Source organism: Vipera ursinii, assembly GCF_947247035.1.
Source record: "Vipera ursinii genome assembly, chromosome: 4".
NCBI lineage: Eukaryota > Metazoa > Chordata > Lepidosauria > Squamata > Viperidae > Vipera > Vipera ursinii.
The window spans coordinates 92186637-92208088 of record NC_139514.1 but is presented as its reverse complement, the minus strand read 5'-3'; the positions used below and the strand labels follow the sequence as shown (position 1 = coordinate 92208088).

Sequence of the window (21452 nt, the reverse complement as noted above, 5' to 3'; positions counted from 1 at the left end):
GTTGGATTTAGTTTTAACACAGTTTTATTATTGTATTATATTGGGCATAATTATTTAATTCTTTTTAACTTCTTTTTCACTTTTGTATTTATATTTTGATATTTATTGCCCTGTACACCGCCCCGAGTCCTTCGGGAGAAGGGTGGTATAAAAATTTAATAAAATAAATAAATAAATAAATAATAAATGAGGGATCAAATGTTTTAATGTCAGTATATTTCTCAGTCTAACAAGCAAGTTGGTTGTTAAATTTGTTGCAGTCCTAGTGGACAATCACTTAGATATGAGCTAGCAGTGTGCTGCAGCTGCCAAAAAAGCCAACACATTGTTAGGCTGCATTAACAGGGATAGAATCAAGATCACATAAAGTGTTAATACCACTTTACAATGCCTTGGTAAGGCCACACTTGGAATACTGCATCCAGTTTTGGTCACCACGATGTAAAAAGATGTTGAGACTCTAGAAAGAGTGCAGAGAAGAGCAACAAAGATGATTAGAGGTCTGGAGGCTAAAACATATAAGGAACGGTTGCTGGAATTGGGTATGTCTAGTTTAACGAAGACAAGGATGAGGGGAGACATGATAGCAGTGTTCCAATATCTCAGGGGCTGCCACAAGGAAGAGGGAGTCAAGCTATTCTCCAAACTGCCTGAAGGCAGGACAAGAAACAACGGATGGAAACTAACAAAAGAGGGAAGCAACCTAGAACTAAGGAGAAACTTCCTGACAGTTAGAACAATTAACCAGTGGAACAACCTGCCTCCAGAAGCAGTGAATGCTCCAACACTGGAAGTTTTTAAGAAGAGACTGGACAGCCATTTGTCTGAAATGGTATAGGGTTTCCTGCCCGAGCAGGGGGTTGGACTAGATGACCTCCAAGGTCCCTTCCAACTTTATTCTTATTCTTATTCTTATTCTTATTATTATTATTATTGGATATTGTACTAATGAATGGGCTATTGGCTTTAATAAAACTATCTTCACATGCATTAATATATATTAATGCAATGTAATCTATCCAACTAGAAGTAAGATTAATTATTGAAACAAAATAAATTATTGAAAACAAAGCAAATATTTTTATTGAGCTATTATCTTCTTTTTTCCAATCTCATTATTTGGAAAAGCACATATTTACATAAATATGTATGCAGTTACGCTAAACTATTTATTTTTGGAATTATACAGGATTTCTTGTGTATGTTATCCACTCTCATGTGCAAAACAAAATCTAATAAATCAGTATTCAGTAAGATTTCAGGAGACTTTACAGGATTACACACAAAAAAAGCAAAGGAACATTGGTGGTATGTGAAATAATGTCATGATCAAAACATGGTTGACTGAATTATTCAACTGTTTGAAACATAAATTAATCACATTGGTTGTGTTCATGTTTTATGGAAATCCAACAACCACATATTAGCCCACTGTAATGTGTTATGTGAACTGGATCATACTGATCTTTGGAGGAAGTTGAACAAGGTTGACAAAAGCATATCCATTTTGTTGTATCCCTATAAAGTGAAGCTTTCTAGACTCTAGAGCAGAATGCACAACTACCCAGTTAACTGAGGTTGCGATTTCATAAAGTTCAAGTTTACAAATCAGCTATGGGTCATATTCTATCACCATCCTCTCCACTTTTTCTTCCATTTCAAGTGATCTAGTCATGAAGTTTTCTTTTTTCCCCAATTACCAATAAGGTGATTTTTTTTAAAAAAATTACTTGCTCTGAAAAACATACAATTGGCTAATAAGAGTTCTGTCCGGAAAGACTCAAGGAGGTTTTGTATCTTGTTGCTTTGATCTAAGTTAAGATTTTATTTAGCCTTTCCTAAGAGGTAATATGCATTTAATAAAACTTTCAAAAAAGAGAAGCAGTCTTTGTATGTAACACAATCAGTCATAACCCAAATAGCATCACTATCTTTCATTTGTACTGTATATTTCAATGGCTGTTGTATTAGTATTTTCTAGTTTTTAGAAAATGAAAATTATCTTTCACAACTTATTCTAATAATATCTAAGTATCACAACTTATTCTAATATTAAATGCCTCAAGCCACCAAAACATAAGTAGGGTGGGAGTCACCCATACCTTGGGGGGAACCTTGTTCTACAGAACTGGCCCTCCAACAGAGACTTTCAGAACCTATAGTGAGACAACCCTGCTGGTGGACAGGCACATACTAGGGGAGATAAAGAGTACTTCAACTAACAATGCCCTATGCCACATAGGGCTTTATAGGTAATGGGCAGCAACTTGAATCGCACATGGAAGCAAACAGGCAACCACTGAAGCTCTCAGAGGCATTGCCCATCACTGCCCACATCACTGATTCCAGACCAGTTGGAGTTTCCAGGTGGTCTTCAAAGATAGGCCAGGTAAGTGTATTGCAACAGTCAAGCCACAAGATAACCAGGGCACAATTGACTTTCTAAAGGGCCTGTTGATTTAGGAAGAGAAGCAACTGATTTTGTGGTTTTGATAACTGATTATGATAAAGTCCCTCCTTAAGGCTCCTAAGCAAACTCAGCAGAATTTAAGACAAGTGCTTTCATGTGAGACAATTGGTTGAAGAAACAAGAAAGAAGAACAAATCAACATTTTGTTAAAATACAGATTTGAACAAAGTGTTCCTTCTTCCCTGACCCCCATTACAAGGTCAGTGTTAGATCTGTCCCTTTTAAGTTAATTTTAAGTGATCTGGAATTAGGAATGAACAGTGCCCAGGTTTGCTGATGATAACAATCAGTGCAGAATGTTAAATTGAAAAGGATTGTGTAAAGCTTCAAAAGGTTTTCCACCTGAGTGAAAAATGATAAATGCAGATCAGCATAAAGAAGTTTAAAACAAAGCATATTAATTCAAAAACCACAAACTCCATATCTACATTAACAGGGTTTGTATTGGTATTGACAGATCACGAAAGGTATCCTAGAATCATGAATAATTCATTGAAAATACCAATGCTGTAAGCAGCTGTTGGAGGTAGTAAGTAAGTAAGTAAGTCAGTCAGTCAGTCAGTCAGTCAATCCTGGGTAGAAATTATTAGAGAAGGAACTGAAGATAAAATAAATAGCAATGCTCCCATATAAGTCAACACCATGGCTATTGTGTTCTGGCCCAACAAATAGCTTCCAGTTGATCTTCAAAGCTCATGCAGAGTAGATTGTAATAGTCCCCATAAGGCATAGTGAGGACCTCTCGCACCAGGTAGGGCCACAATTTGCTCATCAGTCACTTGGGCAGAAGCTTCACTGGTGTTGCTTCCACCTGTCCATCTTGTAGCAGTTGAGAATCCAGAAAAATCTTCAAGTCATGGAATTGCTTTCTTACAGGCAGTGCCATTCCAAGAGAGCTTCAATGAACAAAATGGTTGATTTAATTTGGGTTTGACTTTAGCATGTTTTGTTTCCTCTAAGCCCTAATAGCCTCCATGCACTGTCACAGTCATGTTTTTTCACTCAATAACCACTTTGATTAACAACCAAATTGTTGGAAACTAATTACTAAACCAGGATTACTTGTAGTCATCATAACATTAAGGTGCTTTAATAATCTTGACCATTTGGAAAATCCTTGCATTACATCAAGAAAAGAATTAGCTCTCCAGATACTGTTGAACTTCATTTCCATCCATTCATTTCACAGTTAGCAAGAATGATGGGATTTGTAACACAATAATATCCTGAGACCCACCTTTTGCCCAGTTCCCCATTATATGCTCTATTGGCAAGAAGAAAACTATCTTACATTTTTCTTTTCATTTCCACTAGAGGGGAGTGTAGAGTAAGAAAGTTGATTCCCTTTGATGGAAGTGTTAGAATGTTTCTCATAACTATTATATTATGCTCTTTTCATTGTGTTTTAGAATGAATTAAATGCAGAACCTGCATATACAAATTTATAGCAAGATTTACTGTTACTGAATTTTAGTATTGTAAGATTTATAAATGTAAGATACCCCTTGTAATAAGAACATGGAATTAGCTCAACTATGATAGAAATTTGAGGGCAGTTGGGAAAATAAATATCAGCTGTCAGGGAAATAAAGTAAAGATCAGCCCATATGAGATGTGAGTAGCTTAGCATGGAATTAACTACAGGGAGATGTTTTCCAAGGTCCTGGCCCATGGATTTCCTTTGGATTACTCTAGTGCACAGGTCAGCAACCGGCGGCTCCGGAGCCGCATGCGGCTCTTTCAGCCGTCTCCTGCGGCTCCCAGTCCTTCGGCATGTGCAGTCCCCCCCAAAAAAAAGTGGGGTTAAAAAAGTTCAACCAATCAATTCAAACTTCTCACGAAAAAAAACTTGCAAAGTTTGAATTGATTGGTTGAACTTCTTTGGTTTGTGGGAGTGCCCACAAACCTCCTTTCTTCTTTGGACTCCACATGGCGGCAGCGAAGGAAGACACTGGAGGACTGCTGGAAGGTGAGTGGGCCATTTTTCTGTATGCTGTGCCTTCCTCTTTCTGCTGCAAAAGAGTGGGGTGGGGAGGGACTTGGGTGAGTCGGCAGCAGCCCTTTTCCCACCTGCTGCGCCTTCCTCGGGCTCCCCTCCTGCGAAAACGTTGCTGCCGTCTCTCATTGAGACAATGGGGCGGCGGAGGCTTGCAGAACGGCGGAGCCAGCCTCTGCTGGCGGTGGAGGCTTGCAGAATGGCGGATCGAGCCTCTGCCGCCAGTGGAGGCTTGCAAAACGGTGGATCGAGCCTCTGCCAGTGGCAGAGGCTTGCAGAATGGTGGATCGAGCCTCTGCCGGTGGCGGAGGCTTGCAGAGAGGAGAGTGGCGGGCTGCGCCTCTGTCGAGGTAGTGGGAGTGCTTCAGGGAAGCCGCGCATGGCCGGCGGGAGGGGAAAGCTCTATGCCGCCCGTTGCTCTCTCCTCCTCTCCTGGCAACTTCGGGGGTTCCCAACCAGGGTCTGCTCAGAGCGCGCGTGCGCGCGCTTCCCCTCCACCACCCCTCGGCAAGATGCGCCCCAGCGAGCTTCTCCCATGCCTGCTTTGCCTCTCTGCAGCTTGCCTTGGCCCGGCTGTTGGGCTCTTCCTCTTTGGAGAGCCTGAGTTTTCCTACAAGCAGTCCAACTGCAAGCCCATCCCCGCCTCGCTGCTGCTGTGCCGTGGGATCAAGTACCCCAATATGCAGCTGCCCAACCTGCTGGGCCACGAGACAGTGCAGGTGGTGTTGGAGCAGGTGGGCGCCTGGATCCCGCTGGTGCTGAAGCAGTGCCACCCAGACACGCTTGCAGAATGGTGGATCAATCCGCCGTTTTGCAAGCCTCTGCCACCGGCAGTGGCTCGATCCGCCGTTTTGCAAGCCTCCGCCACCAGCAGTGGCTCGATCCGCCGTTTTGCAAGCCTCCGCCGCCCCATTCTCTCAATGGGGCGGTGGAGGCTTGCTTCGGCTGCTTTTTTTTGGCAGAGCAATCCATACTAGAGGTGGACGGGGGCAGGGCTAGTGTACGTTTTGCCTTGTTCTGCGTATGCGTGCACACACACGCACATTTTGCGGCTCCCACTTTTTTGTGTGTGACGGAACTGGTTCCGAGTGGCTCTTTTGCTGTTTCAGGTTGCCAACCCCTGCTCTAGTGGGTTCAAATATTCCCAAGTAACCTTCAGTTCTCCAGACTGCTCCACTAACATGGAAACCTAGAATACAAATTAGAACTCGTACCAAGTACCTAATTCAAGTGACATTTGAAATTCTTCAGACTCTGGGTCACACACCCCTACTTCTTGTTGAGTCTCCTAGCCTATTTTGGAGGCTTCATGCAAACCAAAATTACTACTGAGTTTCCTTGCTGGACCCTTTACATACATTCCTTGTCCACCTCTATATGCATTCTTCCTTTGCTGGAGGAAATCCAAATCAGGAACCCTCTTCTTTGATATGTTAGTTAGATTTGATGAAGTCAAACCAGTGCATACTTTTATTTATGCAGTTGAAACTGCAGTGAGCAGTTTCAAAAATATTCATATATATTTTAAGACAAATCTGAAAGCAGCTTGGACCAGCATAGCCAAGGATAAGTTAATCAGTCTGTAATTGGAACCTTACTGAAAAAAACCCAGATCTGAATCTTCTCCCCTTTCAACACTTTCCACCAACCTATTTTCTTTTACTAAGAGCCAATTTATGAATTGTTTTTTTAAAACTCAGAACCTTCTTTCCTTTCTGCTGAATTAAAATGAGCAGATGGATTATTTGAATGGTTATGTAATATAATCATTTTCCCCAATTAATAACCATGCAGAATATACACATCCAAAAATAAGTATCTGAAATAAAAAATCTGTTTCCTCTTTTCAACAGCCAACCTTCCTGCCTACTTTCCCATGTCTTCCCCTCACCTCTTTTAAGAGTTATGGTGTATCAGTCCCATTCAATCATCACAGGCCTTCTTTCATTCTACTCTCAATTATTCTTCTGCCCAAGCAATATATTTTAAGGCAATTTTTTTTATTAACATTACTAACTTGCTTACATGAATTGTGGCCTGAATGGGTAACTACTTATTAAGCACATGCCTTCCCACTAATCTAAGTGGCCACGTAGCCTGCTTCCAGAGATTTAAGACAGCGTATTTTCAACCTCTTTTCTGTTCATCTTTCCTTAAAAAGGCCGCACACAGTGAGTTTTATGACTGAATGTGCAGTAGTTTTGACGGAAGTTTTGTAAATATCCCAGCAATAGAATGGTTACTTTAATGCAGGGGTGTCAAACTGCCGGCCCACGGGCCGTAGCGTCACAAACCGCGCCCATCCCATTTTTGGCAATGGGAAAAAGTTCCGCGACGTCGCGAGTTTGACATGCCTGCTTTAATGGAAGCTGTGGAGATTGTTAGGCTTGTATCTATTGCTTTTGCAGGGAACATTAGGTTTTTAATCATGGTAATGTTCCTGTCGTTGATTTAGCTGAGCAACCCTAATTATTAGTGAGTAGCATATACAAACGTTTCTGGCATTACTTTAGTTATTCAGCTCTGAATATCCGTTACTAATCCTAAAGGCTTGAAGAAGAATTGACTTAAAAGACCACAATCCAATTCACAATATGTCTTTTATCACAGCAATCTCCAACCTATTTCTGTCTAGATTAGGAGAGCTCAGTGTCACAACTAAGGGTAAGGTAGAGCTTTATTTGATATTAATAATTGGTGATTTTTCCTTTTTAAAGGAATTTATAAGGTACACTTCAAAATGTAATTAGTAAACAAAATAGTATTACTGTGCAAAAATGCTAAAATATAATGCAATGTGTTTTATTTTCTAATTCAATTTGTAAAGGTCTCTTCAGAAACAGAAAAAGACACATCAGTTTGTTTTTTAACACTTCATCTTAATTTTATGCAAATCACAAAAGAATTGTTACAAAGCTTTTGAAGTATACATGTAGATAGAATTTATACAATCGACCTTTTCAATTCAATGAATATGATATTGAATTTGCTGAAAAATAAAATGGGCACTACTTTTAGTTGGAAATGCATATTTTAATGTTACAAAGCAATGCCGTTTTAAAAAGTAAATGCATGCATTTAGTAAAATAAAGCTGAAAGATACTGACTCAACATTTTAACCATTTTTATAATTTATATACAGCGTCAAGCCATTCTGTGAACTATGGTAAGATACATTTACTTGCAGTGAGCAAAAAGTATTTCAAATTGGAGGATATGAACCTATTTCCCCAATCTTATCATACAAAAGTGGGACAAGCTGATGTCAGCTTTGCCATTATGAAGTAAAACACGTAAATACCTCATATTCAGCTTCAGTTTAAGCAGTTATTAACTTGATCCAAGAAAATTCACTTCCTTTTGAAAACTGAGCAAATACATAAAACATTTTCATTGCCACCACCCATTCCTTGCATAGTTGAAACTGGTACTGTTACTGCTTACCAGTCTCAACAGAAAATGTTAAATCAAAACACTAGTTTGCTAATATCAAAATGAACTAATCTACAGTTTAAGTTTAGAAAGGTTTGATGAGTGTGAAAACATTCTAAAAGTTTTTATAGCAAATAAAAAAATATAAAACTAGACCTTGTCATAAAAAACAAACATTCTATTGTAAAATTAGCTATTAATATAACCAATGAACCTGATACATGCAAAATTAGAAGCATAAGGCTGTTGTGTCAAATGCTTTTAATATGTAAAAAAAAAATCCTGCATCCTCAGGTGATACCATCCCAATCCCATTATTTGTATTACTATTTCAAAGTATATTAACATCCAGAAAATGTATCATTTATAATTCAGGAACCATGATAAAGATACATTGTACCCAAAACAGTATTATCGTATTTTTCTGCAACTTTAATCAAACTGGAATGCTCAATAACACTGTTAAGTTCAGGAATACTTTCAGCTGTATCCCCAAAACCATGGTAGTGTCCATAGTGCAATGTATCTCCAAGGTCATCCAACCATGGGGGCCTATTTGAAACAAGACTACTTGGGCTTCCATTCAGATGTAAAGAACCACACATATCAGAAGCATTTAGAACTTTTGCTGGTTCCTCAACACTATGGCCATCGCTGATTATACAGTTATGATCAGAGATTAGTGCATTAGGTACTATCAGTGTTACGCATTCTTCACGCCTGGAACTCAATCCATTGAGCCGAGGTGGGGAACTGAAGTCCAAATGTCCATTGATGATATTTCCATTTGCCAATGCTTTCAATATGGAGTTATTGCAATTCATATCTGTATTAAGAAATAGACCCGTCAAGCACAAATTGACTCAAAATAAAAGCCATCCTCTCTACACTCTTTATCACACACATCAAAGTTGTTTTTTCCAATGATGTGATTGAAAAACAAGCTACTGCTCAATTTGCAGCCCTATCAGAATATTTTTGATGAACTTAATTGTGGATACTTTCCCCTTCCATCCCAATTTCCATTTTTTCCTGCCAGAAAAGTAAACTGGTGGGGAGAGAACAGACTACACATGGCACATTCCCAATGAAAATATGCTCACCTATTTATACCTAGGATTTATTAAAAACAAATCCCTAATATATATTCACAACCCATACAGTTGACTCATTTAGCTTGGCCTTGAGTGAGCCCTTTTGAACTGAGAGTATTCTGAATGTAAGTACCCCACCCTTGAAAAGTAAAAGTAATTATTAATTGCAAATGAAATTAATATGGATGGCATTTTTAGTTTTCAAATAGGAGTTTTGGATAATCAAATGATTGAAATTAATTCAGCTAACATTAGCAGCAAGCTAAAAAGAAATGTTTAAATCCATATGGAATAACTTGGGGGAAAAACTGGTAGCACTTGCAGAGCTTTATTTGACATACTAAAACTGGTCATGTGATTATGTAGGCAGTGCAATTAGCTTTTTATTTAATCATAATAAATAACTGTTGCATTAATTAAGCTATTAAGATTCTTTTAAAAAGCAATACTCTGTAATCAAGGCACATGGCATGCATGTTTAACTCAACACTTGGCAACATTTTACACCTGAAACCAACACCTTCAAAATCTTACAAAACACCTTCAACAAATATTCATGCTATTTAGGAAGCTTTAAGGTACTTTAGCAATAAAATAGCTTAAGAGTTTGGACATATGCAAAAAGGTAAAACTATAGATAAAATGCATACTGATTCTTGCAACAACAAGGGGTCTGCATTGTGGAAACGGTGTAAATTTCAATCTCTCTGGGTTCAACAGAATCATTCTTCTGTTTTTGTTCTTCAATCATGTGAATGATCTTTTGGTTAACAGGAAACTCTTGCCTCCCACCTGATATAAGAGCAAAGTCTCTATCAACATGCATATTGTTAGCATCCTCTTCATTTCCTCCATTTGTCATTGGTATTAGGCCACCAAAACTTTGATCTGTTTAAGAAAAAAATATTCAGAACAGTATATAACTTATTAATCCAAAAGAAAAAAATACACCTATATTTAGCACTGTTAATAAAAAACAAGGCAACACCAATGTTTGGGGCAGGTGAAGTTTGAACTTTTGTGATATGAAAGCTTTGCGGGTCAATCTTGAATATTGTCTGTACTAGTCTGTCTCCCAGGCCATTACAAATCTTGAATCCTATCTACCTCAGCATGTTTACTTGCTATATCAAGGTTTGTAAACAAATGGTTTTACGTGGCAACTGTTTTACTCAAAACTGGTCAACTGAATATTGTCCGCATTGAAAAATTCAGAATGAGAGATAATAATAGTGTATTCTTCAGATTTGTTGTAAAAATATTATTTATTTTCTATAATCACCCAACTCAACCAAGTTATCTCTGAGCGGCTTACAGTTCTAAAATTATAGAACTATTATAATATAAAAAACATTAAAATAATAAAAATATCTACTATATAAACAGCAGCTGTTATAATTAACAAGTAATAGTAAAGCTAAGTAATGGTTAGCTTTAACTCATTCAGGTAGATAGCCAAGTTTTTAAAACTTTGCGAAAAGCCAACAGCGTTAGGCCATTGTAATCCCAGGGGGGACAATATTTTATAAGGTAGGGTCAACAGCAGAAAAAGGCCATCTTCTAGTACCCGCCAGTAGGAACTCTGACTGATGGGATCTGCAGCATGCCCCAAATGCTGGCTTGATTGGATAAGTAGAAACTCCTGGGAAAAGATGGTCCTTCAGGAAATCCTGTCCCAAGTCATGTAAGGCTTTAAAGGTGACAACCAGCATCTTTAAACACAGTCAGCCAGTGGACTTCACCGTTACATGTACCGTGTAGCTGGCACCATTTATTACCCATACAGCCACATTTTCCAGCAGTTGAAGTTTCTGAATTCTAGAGCATGTTATAGTAATCTAAATGGGAGGCTACAAGGGCATACATGAAAGTGAGCAGGGACTCCCAGTCTAGAAATGGGCGCAACTGAGCTGTGAGTCTAGGAGGACTCCAGATTGTCTGGGATAGTGCCAACCCTTCCAGAACTAGAGATGGAAGAACCTTATCTCTGGAAAGTCCAAATACCCACAGCAATTGCTAGGGTCGAGTCAGAGCCTGTTGTCCCCATCCAGACCCAAACAGCTTCCAGACTCTGAGATAGGACATCCACAGCATCACTTAAGAGATCTGGAGTAGAAATGGGAAGGCCTGGGAAAAACGCCAGAAAAATTGGAAAAAACCCAGGTTTTTCCCGTTTTCCAAAGCTGTTTTTTTTTCTAGAAAAATTGAAAATGTTCTTTTCCGATGATAAATAATGTATCTATGACATGGTATTCAAACTATGTAACATTAAGGCTTTAATGAAAGATTCCTGTAAAGTCTTAAATTATTGCAAGTTTTCTCAGCTGAAGACAACCAAATCCTGGAATACAACTCAAGTAACACTGTACTTCTCAATGCAGTTCTCAAATAAGAGAAATATGCATTTGTGCCACTAGGGGGCACTGCAGGGAAAGGCTCTAGTTTAGTTTGCATGTTGATGTTTTCTTTTTTTTTGTTACTTTTGAGGGAAAGGGGTTACCTGTTTTATTGCAAGCATAATATTTTTATATACAATGCATTTCACACAATTCATAAAACCACACTCAACTTTTTTTTTCAATTTTTCCAAAGTATCTTATTTTTTCCGGAAAAAAACGGCTTTTTCTCATGGCTTCAAAATTTCCAGAAATTTTACATCTCTAGTCTGGAGTAGATATGAAGCTGAAAGTCATTCACACATTGATATCTCACCCCAAACTGACAGATTACCTCACCTATTATTGCCATTTTTCAACTGAAGTGAAAAAGATCCCCAAAGTCTCACCTTCAGTTCTAGCTTTCTTCATTCCAAAATTGTTCATGTCTTCAAAAGATCGTTTTCGACTAGGCCCTCTTTCACTAGTATTCTGATGGACCCCATTTAAAGTGCCATTGCTATAGAAATGGTTCAATGGGTAGTTCTGAAGGTTGAAGAGTAACTGAGCACATTCCTGGAAACCCTGGGTATGAGCAAGATCTGCTGCTGTCAGGCCACTGGCATTTCGTAAGCTGCACAATACAAATATATTGAATTATACCCCATAATAAAAAATATTATGGTGACTGCTGATTTTACTAATTCTGAAGATGAGCTTTTTTTCTAATTTGCCTAGTAAGGATACTTAAGCTATTGAGTTTAAAATTGTATCTTTTGAGCACATATCTGCTTTCTAAGCAAAAATTGGGAAGCAGTACAATTAAGAATCATTATGTGCCATAAAGAGTAATTCCTAATTAAGTGCCTGAAATTGTTAAAATGTCTTGCCTGCAGCCTGAAGCATTTCACCTTTACACAAACTTCAGACATTTGATCCAACTACTGTCTTATATCATCTCATTTGATTAAAAGGAATTATCTGTAAATAAATATTCAAAATAATTGTTTTATAAGAGTCCGCAGCATTCTAGAATCTCATAGCACAAAAATATTTCAGTTCTTCTTAACAATAAAAAATAGGTATGCAGGTGTATATCTTGCCAATGTTTATGTTTTGTACTAAGCTGGCAGCTTATATCAAAGTTTGTGACATCATAAGTGGTAGAATATTATTCAGTTCTTTGAACCATTATTGTAGAACACATATTAAGATTTTGTGTTTTAAAACTGAAATTATATATATATATATATATATATATATATATATACAGTATGTGTCTGTCATGCCTTTTTCCCCAATTACAAAATCCTGTGCCTTGTATATCTCTTTATAAATCATGTAGCGTAAGCAACACGGTATATGATTAGTATGAGGAGACTGACTGTTGAGGTTATTTACGAAATAAGAGAAGCAAATGTCTGAAATAAAGTATTAATATATGCTTAATTCAAAGCACAAAAAGAAAGAATTCTGAGATGGGAATGTTTCAAACCAAGTAGCTATTATTAATTAAAGTTACTCCAATTCTTTGGTGCCAATCTGCAAAGACTGTATATCTTTGAGTTGAACTACAGATGTAATGCAATTTAGAATAATTAACCTCTCATGCAAGTGGAATATAGTCAAGAAACCTACCTTATCAAATTCAGTCCAGCAAACACCTCTAATCTCAGAGACTGTAAGAAGGAAGTTATAAATGAAAGCCAAAGACTATTAGCTATCTAATAAAGTCACCTGAAATATCTACTCTAATTCTGGAAAAAAATCTAAGCCCAGTTGTCAATATAGCTAATGAGCAATGCTAAAGAAGTTAGAGAAAATGGTGATTTATTCATAATTTCTCTTGCTCAAGAACAGAAATGGAGAACAGAAATTTGCAAGAAATGGTAAGAAATACAACAAAGGAATCTGAGCACAGTACTAATAGACTTATTAAAAAAATATAGCAGCAGCAAGAATCTTGTAATGGAAAGGTGTGGAACTGTTGAAACAATTAAAAGACATGCTAAAAATGGCTCCAAATATTGAGAAACTGCTCTGAATGAATTCTTTGTATATCTTTGCATATATAGGACAGATACTAGGGCCTGGATTAATCTTTTCAAGAAGGAAGCAGATAATCAAAGGCAATAATCACGATATATGAGATTACAGAATCTGTAGACAAACAAAACTCATTTGAGACTAGCATAATTAATGTGGTGACATCAGTACAGTTAGGATAGCACCAAAAAAATCTTTCAAAATTGAGAGAATGGCCTCTAACACGTTAAATACCATTGACGTATGAAATTGTAAATCAATGATCAGAAGAACTATTCCTACTTTCTGTCAGAGATTGGTTTTGATCTGGGAAGGAATTATGGACTAATGCTGCATAAAGAAAACTACCAATTCAGCAGGCAGCTGCAATAAAAAAAATGCAACTCCAATATTGCAGTATCTTCACACCTAGATAACCTTGGTGAGAAAAGAAATGGGAGGAGTGAATATGAAAGAAGTGTGTATAACCAGTGAAAAGAAAGTAGATGCAGAAACTTTATTTTGAAGCTGCTGCTTTTTGCTGGTTGAGAGATTGGTTTGTGTTAGAGAATACAGATGTATTAGATTTGGAAGGTTTTGACAATGTATTTGGATGGCATGCATATTTATGGTACGATAAGATAAAGGTCCACAAAGGCTTTAAAAATCATATAATTAGAAAGTCATTGATTAATGTGTGGATGAGATATAAAGACCTGTTAGAAAGTAAAACACCCAGGTGGATTTCGCCACTAGAGGCTAAGACTCAGAAAAGGTCAAATATGGAAACCAAGTGGCTGAAATATAAGGATATATTAGTACAAGGAGACCAATTTAAGATAAAAACATATGAGCAGTTGAAAGATAATGTTGATGATTGGTTTCAATATTACCAAATGAATGAAGTGTATAAAATGGATAAAAAAGAGGTTTTCAAATAGAGAAATCCAAATTGGAAACGTTACTGATAGATACAAAATTAAAGAATCTTTCCAAGATGTATAATTTATTGCTGGAGTGGCACACAGAAGATGAACAAGTGAAATCAGTGATGATTGATTGGGCTAATGATGTGGGGCATAACACTATGATGGAGGACTGGGAGAGGATGTGGAAAAAGGGTATTAAGTTCACAGCATGTAATGTTTTGAAAGAAAATATGATGAAGATGATTTATAGGTGGTATTTAACACAGGTTAAACTTGCTAAAATTTATCATACATATGATAACAAATGCTGGAAATGTAAAGCTGTAGAAGGAACCTTTTACCACATGTGGTGGACTTGCCCCATAGTAAAAGACTTCTGGGAAAAGATGTATAATGAATTAAAGAAAGTTTTGAAAAATACATTTATTAAAGAAACCAGAAGCCTTCTTATTGGGTATAGTCGGAAAAGAAATTCCCAAAAAAGATGTTACTTTCTTTCTGTATGCCACAACAGCGGCGAGAATTTTGATAGCTAAGAATTGGAAGACACAAGAAATACCAACGGTGGAAGAATGGCAGATGAAAATGATGGACTATATGGAACTCGCTGAACTGACAGGGAAAATCCGTTACCAGGGAAAAGAGTCGGTGGAAGAAGATTGGAAAAAATTCAAGGATTATTTGAAGAAATATTGCTATACCAACTAGTTTGAAATGGACTTGGAGGTGTTTATAGGTTGTAGTTTTAGAATTTAATGTTTAGTATTAAGGATATTATGAAATAATGATTGTTAAATGATAAGAAATTAAATATAGGTAGATATTAAATATGATTTAAAATTATGAAATAGAAATTGCTAATGAGGATTAACGAACAAACGCAGATAGGGGGGATTCGAGGAAGTCACCTGAAAATGATTAGAAAGATTAGGAATAATGGAAGTTAAGTATTCTTTTTGTATTTTTGTTGTTGATTGTATTGTTTATGTCATGTCTTGTTTTTTATATGTATTTTTTGTTTAAATATATGTTTATATAAAACCAATAAAAAATTTAAAAATTTAATTTAAAAAATTTAAAAAAAAGAAAGTAGATGCGTTTTTCTGTTTTCAAACAGAGGAGTCCATTGAAATGAATGACAGAAGTTTTAAAATCAGAGCAAAAGGAATTCATCATATAGTACATTAATCCAATCCATTTCTGAAAGAGATGACAACCACTATTGTGAATTTACAAAAGAGGTTAGATAAATTAATGCAACTGAAGATTATGAAGTAGCCATATAGTTACCTATCTTTTCAAGATGGAGCCTCAGCAGGGGCTCAGCTACTTTCCTTCTCCACCCACCTCCTTAACTCACAGCCGTTTTTTGCATCTGTCTTTACACAAAGGGGAAAAACAGACTAACTTATAAGAAACAGTGCCATAAAAAACAGAATAGAAACACAAGTTAAGATAGGCAAGAAAATGGTAAGTGAGCACCTGTCCAGCCTAGACATGTTCAAATCACCAGGACCAGATGGATTACACCCCAAGGTTCTCAAGGAACTGGCAGATGTTTTCTCAGAACCACTGAACTATATTTTTCAAAGATCCTGGAACACTGGGGAACTACCAGAGGACTGGAAAAGAGCTGATGTAGTTCTCATCTTCAAAAAGGGCAAAAAATAGATCCAGGAAACTACAGACCTATCAGCCTGACCTCAATACCTGCAAGATTCTAGAAAAGATAATCAAACTACGAATCAGTGAAGACCTAGAGGCAAAGAAAGTCATTACTAAAAGCCAACATGGGTTTGTCAAAAACAGATCATGCCAGACAGATCTTATTGGATTCTTTGACCAAGTGACAATATTAGTGGACCAGAGGAATGTTGTGGATATAATTTACTTGGACTTCAGTAAGGCATTTGATAAAATAGATCACAACCTACTATTTGATAAGATAGAAAAATGTGGGCTAGACAGCATCACCACTAGATGGATTCGTAGCTGGCTGACCGGCCGTACTCAGTGTGTGTAAAAAAGATGTTGAGACTCTAGAAAAAGTACAAAGAAGAGCAACAAAGATGATTAGGGGACTGGAGGCTAAAACATATAAGGAATGGCTGCTGGAGTTGGGTATGTCTAGTTTAATGAAGAGAAGGGCGAGGAGTGACATGATAGCAGTGTTCCAATATCTCAGGGGCTGCCACAAAGAAGAGGGAGTCAAGCTATTCTCCAAAGCACCTGAAAGCAGGACAAGAAGCAACATATGGAAACTAGTCAAGGAGAGAAGCAACCTAGAACTAAGGAGAAACTTCCTGAGAGTTAGAACAACTAACCAGTGGAACAACCTGCCTCCGGAAGTGGTGAATGCTCCAACACTGGAAGTTTTTAAGAAGAGACTGGACAGCCATTTGTCTAAAATGGTATAGGGTTTCCTGCCTGAGCAGGGGGTGGACTAGATGACCTCCAAGGTCCCTTCTAACTTTATTATTATTAACTTGGTATAGTGGTTAAGGCAGCAGGCTAAAACTGGGAGACTGGGTGACCTCAGTCAGTCACCCTTTCTCAGCCATTGGAAGAAGAAAACAATGGCAAATCACTTCTGAAATCTTGCCAAGGATACTGCGGAGGCTTATTCAAGCAGTTACCTGGAATCAATATTAACTAGAAAACACCAAAAAGGTATTAGGGTAGATCTGCTAAGTAGATCTGATAGGGAATCAGAAATAAGATTGTTTCAAAGTTGTATTAAGAGTGAAATTTATTTCAGAAAATGACTTAGTAATTCAAACATAAGCAAGCTCCCTGCCAAGATCAACAAAGAGGAAGTAGGTTTCCTTTTATACAATTTGCCTTATTTTTAATGGTAAAGAAAAGAAAGAGTTTTAAAACTTTTAATAGTGAAAGTGAGTTTGAAGGGAATGACAAAAGTTTTTGATTTAAGTAAGCAAGAATCTGCTATAGACTTTTTCTTCCTATTAAACAAGAAGGCAATTTTTCTATATACCATGGTACATAGAAGAGATGAGAAGTGAATGAAATGAGTATACTATGAGTAATTGTAAATTCAATCCAAATTCAGATCTAAACAACAAGCTTATTTAGATAGGGAAGACAAACATTTATATCATAATATAAATCTATACATACACCTCCTGGCGATCCATTTATCTTATCTTGTTAGTATGTAAGGCCAATTAATACAAAGCAGGCCTTAAAGGCAGAATAACTGGTTTTTGTTCCATTAGCTTTACCCCACACGCAAAAAACTGTTGAAAAAATCTGGCAAACATTTCTTGAAAACAATTCTTTTCGTTCAATCGTACGTTAGGTTTCTTCAAAAATGTGGACTTTGATATGGACTAGACATACTCTATCATAACATTTAACACAGATTTAACAGAAAATAGCCTTTAGGCAGGAATAGATTTTTATTGATCAAGATTTTTTAAAAAATTGATAGTATGGAGTTTATGTAAAACTGGCTTAAGGGAACAGTGTACTAAAGATACACAGTACAAGTAGTCCTCAATTTACAAGCATCTCTTTAGGAACCATTCAAAATTACAATGGCACTGAACAAAGTGACAGGACAGATCCTTCCACTTGCAACCATTGCAATATCCCCATGGTCACATGATCAAAATTCTGGCACTTGGCAACTGGCATGTATTTGTAACAGTTGCAGTGTTTCAGGTCATGTGATCACCACTTACAACCTTCCAAGCTGGCTTCTGACAAAGTCAATAGAAGAAGCCAGATCTGTTTAATGACCATGTGATTCATTTAACAATTGCAGTGATTTGTTTAACAATTGCTGGGGAAAAAGTTGTAAAATTTGCTGTGACTCATTTAACAACTACCTTGCTTAGTACTGGAAATTCTGGTCCCAATTGTGGTAGTATGTCGAGGACTACTTGTATCAAAATTCATTACTCAGGTGAATGAACTACCCACTTGAAGTGGCACAATACTTAATTTGCTAATCCAAAGAATTACTTAGTATTTATAGAATACAGTTCTATATCCTGTGCTACAGGGAAAATACTGCAGATTATATTAAGGTAAAGGTAAAGGTTCCCCCGCACATGCGTGCTAGTCGTTTCCGATTCTAGGGGCCGGTGCTCATCTCCGTTTCAAAGCCAAAGAGCCAGCGCTTGTCGGAGGACGTCTCCGTGGTCATGTGGCCGGCATGACTAGACGCCAAAGGCGCACAGAACGCTGTTACCTTCCCACCGTAGTGGTCCCTATTTTTCTACTTGCATTTTTATGTGCTTTCGAACTGCTAGGTTGGCAGAAGCTGGGACGAGTAACAGGCGCTCACTCTGTTACGCAGCACTCGGGATTCGACCCGCCAAACTGCCGACCTTCTGATTGACAAGCTCAGCGTCCTAACCCACTGAGCCACCGCGTCCCTTCGCAGATTATATTAGTCTGTTGTAAATAACCACAGAATATTGCTAACAGCAACTGCTACAACAGCAGCAGCTTACAAAAAGGTTTTCTCATGCTTTAAAAAAAAGTAGGTAACAAGGTAGAGGAAGAAAGAGAAAAATTTGCACTTTTCAAATGGGAAAGCGCCAACTGGAGGAAAGAACAAAATCTAGTTACTCAAAACATGTTGAATATGTAACTCTGTGATACATGATAAAAAGATTTCATCTGAGTTAAAATGTCTATTCTTCTGATCTTTAGCAATCATGTGCATGTATACCTTGGTTTGCAGTACTAAGGGCAACTTTGATAGCGACTTCTCCCCGTTTGCCTCATCCACATTCCTCTTGGTAATGTGCTGCTCCCAGAGACTTCATGTCTATGGTTATTCTTGCCAAGAGATCTTCTCATCTGTAGTGTCACTCTTCTTCTGTTTTGGATTTCCACTTAGCTATGTCCCCATGACATCCATTCTAAGGTCATGATTCATTTGAGACTGTTATAATATTATAAACCAGCTATTAAAGGATGGCAGTGATGAAGCATGTAGTATTTTAGAACAAACTGTGCAATGTTCTTAGTTAGAAACAGATTCATCAGCAGTTCCAATTCCTATTGAAGTTATCAACAGACATTCCTTGACTATATCGAACCTTATCCTAAATGTGATGTTTGGTATTAACTTCACAATTTCAACTGTTAAGGAACTTCTGTTTATTATATATGAATACTTTTACCTTTCAATAATGAAAGAATTAAAAGCCAATCTATTTCTAACAGCCTACAATGAGTTATTTTTCCTAAAACTTAAGATCGCAGAGCACAAATTGATTAGGAACAGTAACTCTGACATTGAAAAATTGCTACTTTGCTAATTACAATTATTAGATTATGATTGAAATTTCAAAGCCAACATGTTATAGTGGTGAAGGTGCTGGGGAAATCCACCCTCAGCCATGAAGTTGAGTGGTTTTGGGCCAGTCCCTCTCTTAGCCCAGTAGACGTCATAATATTGTTGTGAGGAAGAAAAAAATTGAAAGAATGGAGTGCACAGTCTTGAGCTCCTAGAGGAAAGGCTGGATATAAATCTAACAAATCATAGGTATCCTGAAGACAGTTGTAGACAAAAAAATGTGGTAACAAATATTATTTTGCCAGAGGTTTTGGTAGCTTTCTAATGGTTTACTAGAGAAGGAGAAAGGGAAATTCATTTCATTTATAGGTCAGCTGAAAAATTATCCACTTATAATGTCACATACTTTGAACAAAACATATCTAAAATGTTTGTCAAAAAAGGGGATGTTGAGCTTATATGAAGACTAGCCTCCAAGAATAATTTATGCAACTGCCAGAGTTCCTGTAGCTCAAAATTTTTCTTCATTAATGTCATGAGATAATTTAAGAAAACAAAATCTCCACTCTTAATATGCTCATTTAAAAATATTGAAATATATTGTTAGTTTATAAATTATAAAAAGAGACTGTAATTAGGCTAAGCAAAAGCATGCAAATCTATATATTCTATTATCTGAATTCCTAGATTAGCATTAAAACCAATCACCGCAACAAATACCTCAACAGTATGCCTTGTGTGCAGAAAGGAAGCGATACTGAACATTCAATGCCACAACTGTAAGGTTTTCGGAGAAGCACCTGTGGCAGTTTCAGCAGTTTCTATATGGAAAGCTCCCCCTTTCTAGGATTACTTGAAAAAATCAAGTCAATTCGAATTACGTAGCTGTAAAACATTGACATGTGTAGTTTTTATAGTTTCAGAATCTTCTCTTTGATTTAAAAAACGGGCAATGGTGCATTAAACAGGAAACTTACATCATAAGGGATCACATATTTTGCAGGCAACATTTAGACTAAAGTTATATTAACATACATAACGTGCAGTGGCACATAATTCATTATCATTAAGCCAACATCATGTGACCACCTTAACCATGAGACAGTGCGCCTGACTCAAGGACGGACTCTCAAGCACGGATTTTCATCCTGAAGCCCAATGTAATTCTGTCAGTTCTCTGAAATGTAAACATGATATGTACTAGAAACAAATCGTCAACTCATGGGTTCTGTTACTTTAAAATTTGGCAAATTGCAAGTAAAAGTGAATTCTTAACTATGCCTATATTAAAAATAGATAATACATGGGATTAAGCAGAATTCTTGCTACTGAAGTATTTTTTCCACAGGTTCCTCACATACTATCATATGGGCACTAAACAAAATCAATCAATCAATCTAAGAAATTCTAAGCTGGAAATTTTAACCCTTTGGCATCCAAAAATAGAGAACACAACAAAGTGATCTTGAGATTATTTTAACCATTTAAAAGACAGATTGAGAAACTTCTCCAGAGTTGCTGCAGAAATAAACTGCACATACACAGATATTATGGTGCCATGTTTTCATTTTATATTGACATCCTTTAAACTTCAACAGGAAATGGGCTACAGTATGTCTACCTCTATACTTCAGAATATGAATACTTGGGAAACAGCTAAACAGTTAGCTGTTAAGATACATTTTCAAAAGGATTCACTTTTTATTTTTCCCCAATAGACTTTTATATAAATTATAAAAACTAATTTTATAGACAAGCTTGCAAAGGTTTTTTCACTGTCCCTTTACACCTCACACAAGTAGAATTTAAATCTGCACTTTAGGGGGAAAAAATTCTCTAGCAGAAAAAGTAAATGA

The 21452-nt window shown here is 37.0% G+C and overlaps 1 protein-coding gene across 1 annotated transcript in view; it reads right to left on the bottom strand.

The window, feature by feature from the left end:
* Positions 1 to 7252: 7252 nt before the first annotated feature.
* Positions 7253 to 21452, bottom strand: part of ANKRD10 (ankyrin repeat domain 10) — a 35866-nt gene continuing 21666 nt past the window's right edge. Inside the window, exons 4-6 of the mRNA XM_083362077.1 lie at positions 11778 to 12001; positions 9785 to 9880; positions 7253 to 8724 (exon numbers count right to left, since the gene is read on the bottom strand). Of these exons, the coding sequence (XP_083218203.1) occupies positions 8270 to 8724; positions 9785 to 9880; positions 11778 to 12001 (775 nt within the window). The 3' untranslated portion in view covers positions 7253 to 8269. The remainder of the gene's footprint in view (positions 8725 to 9784; positions 9881 to 11777; positions 12002 to 21452) is intronic.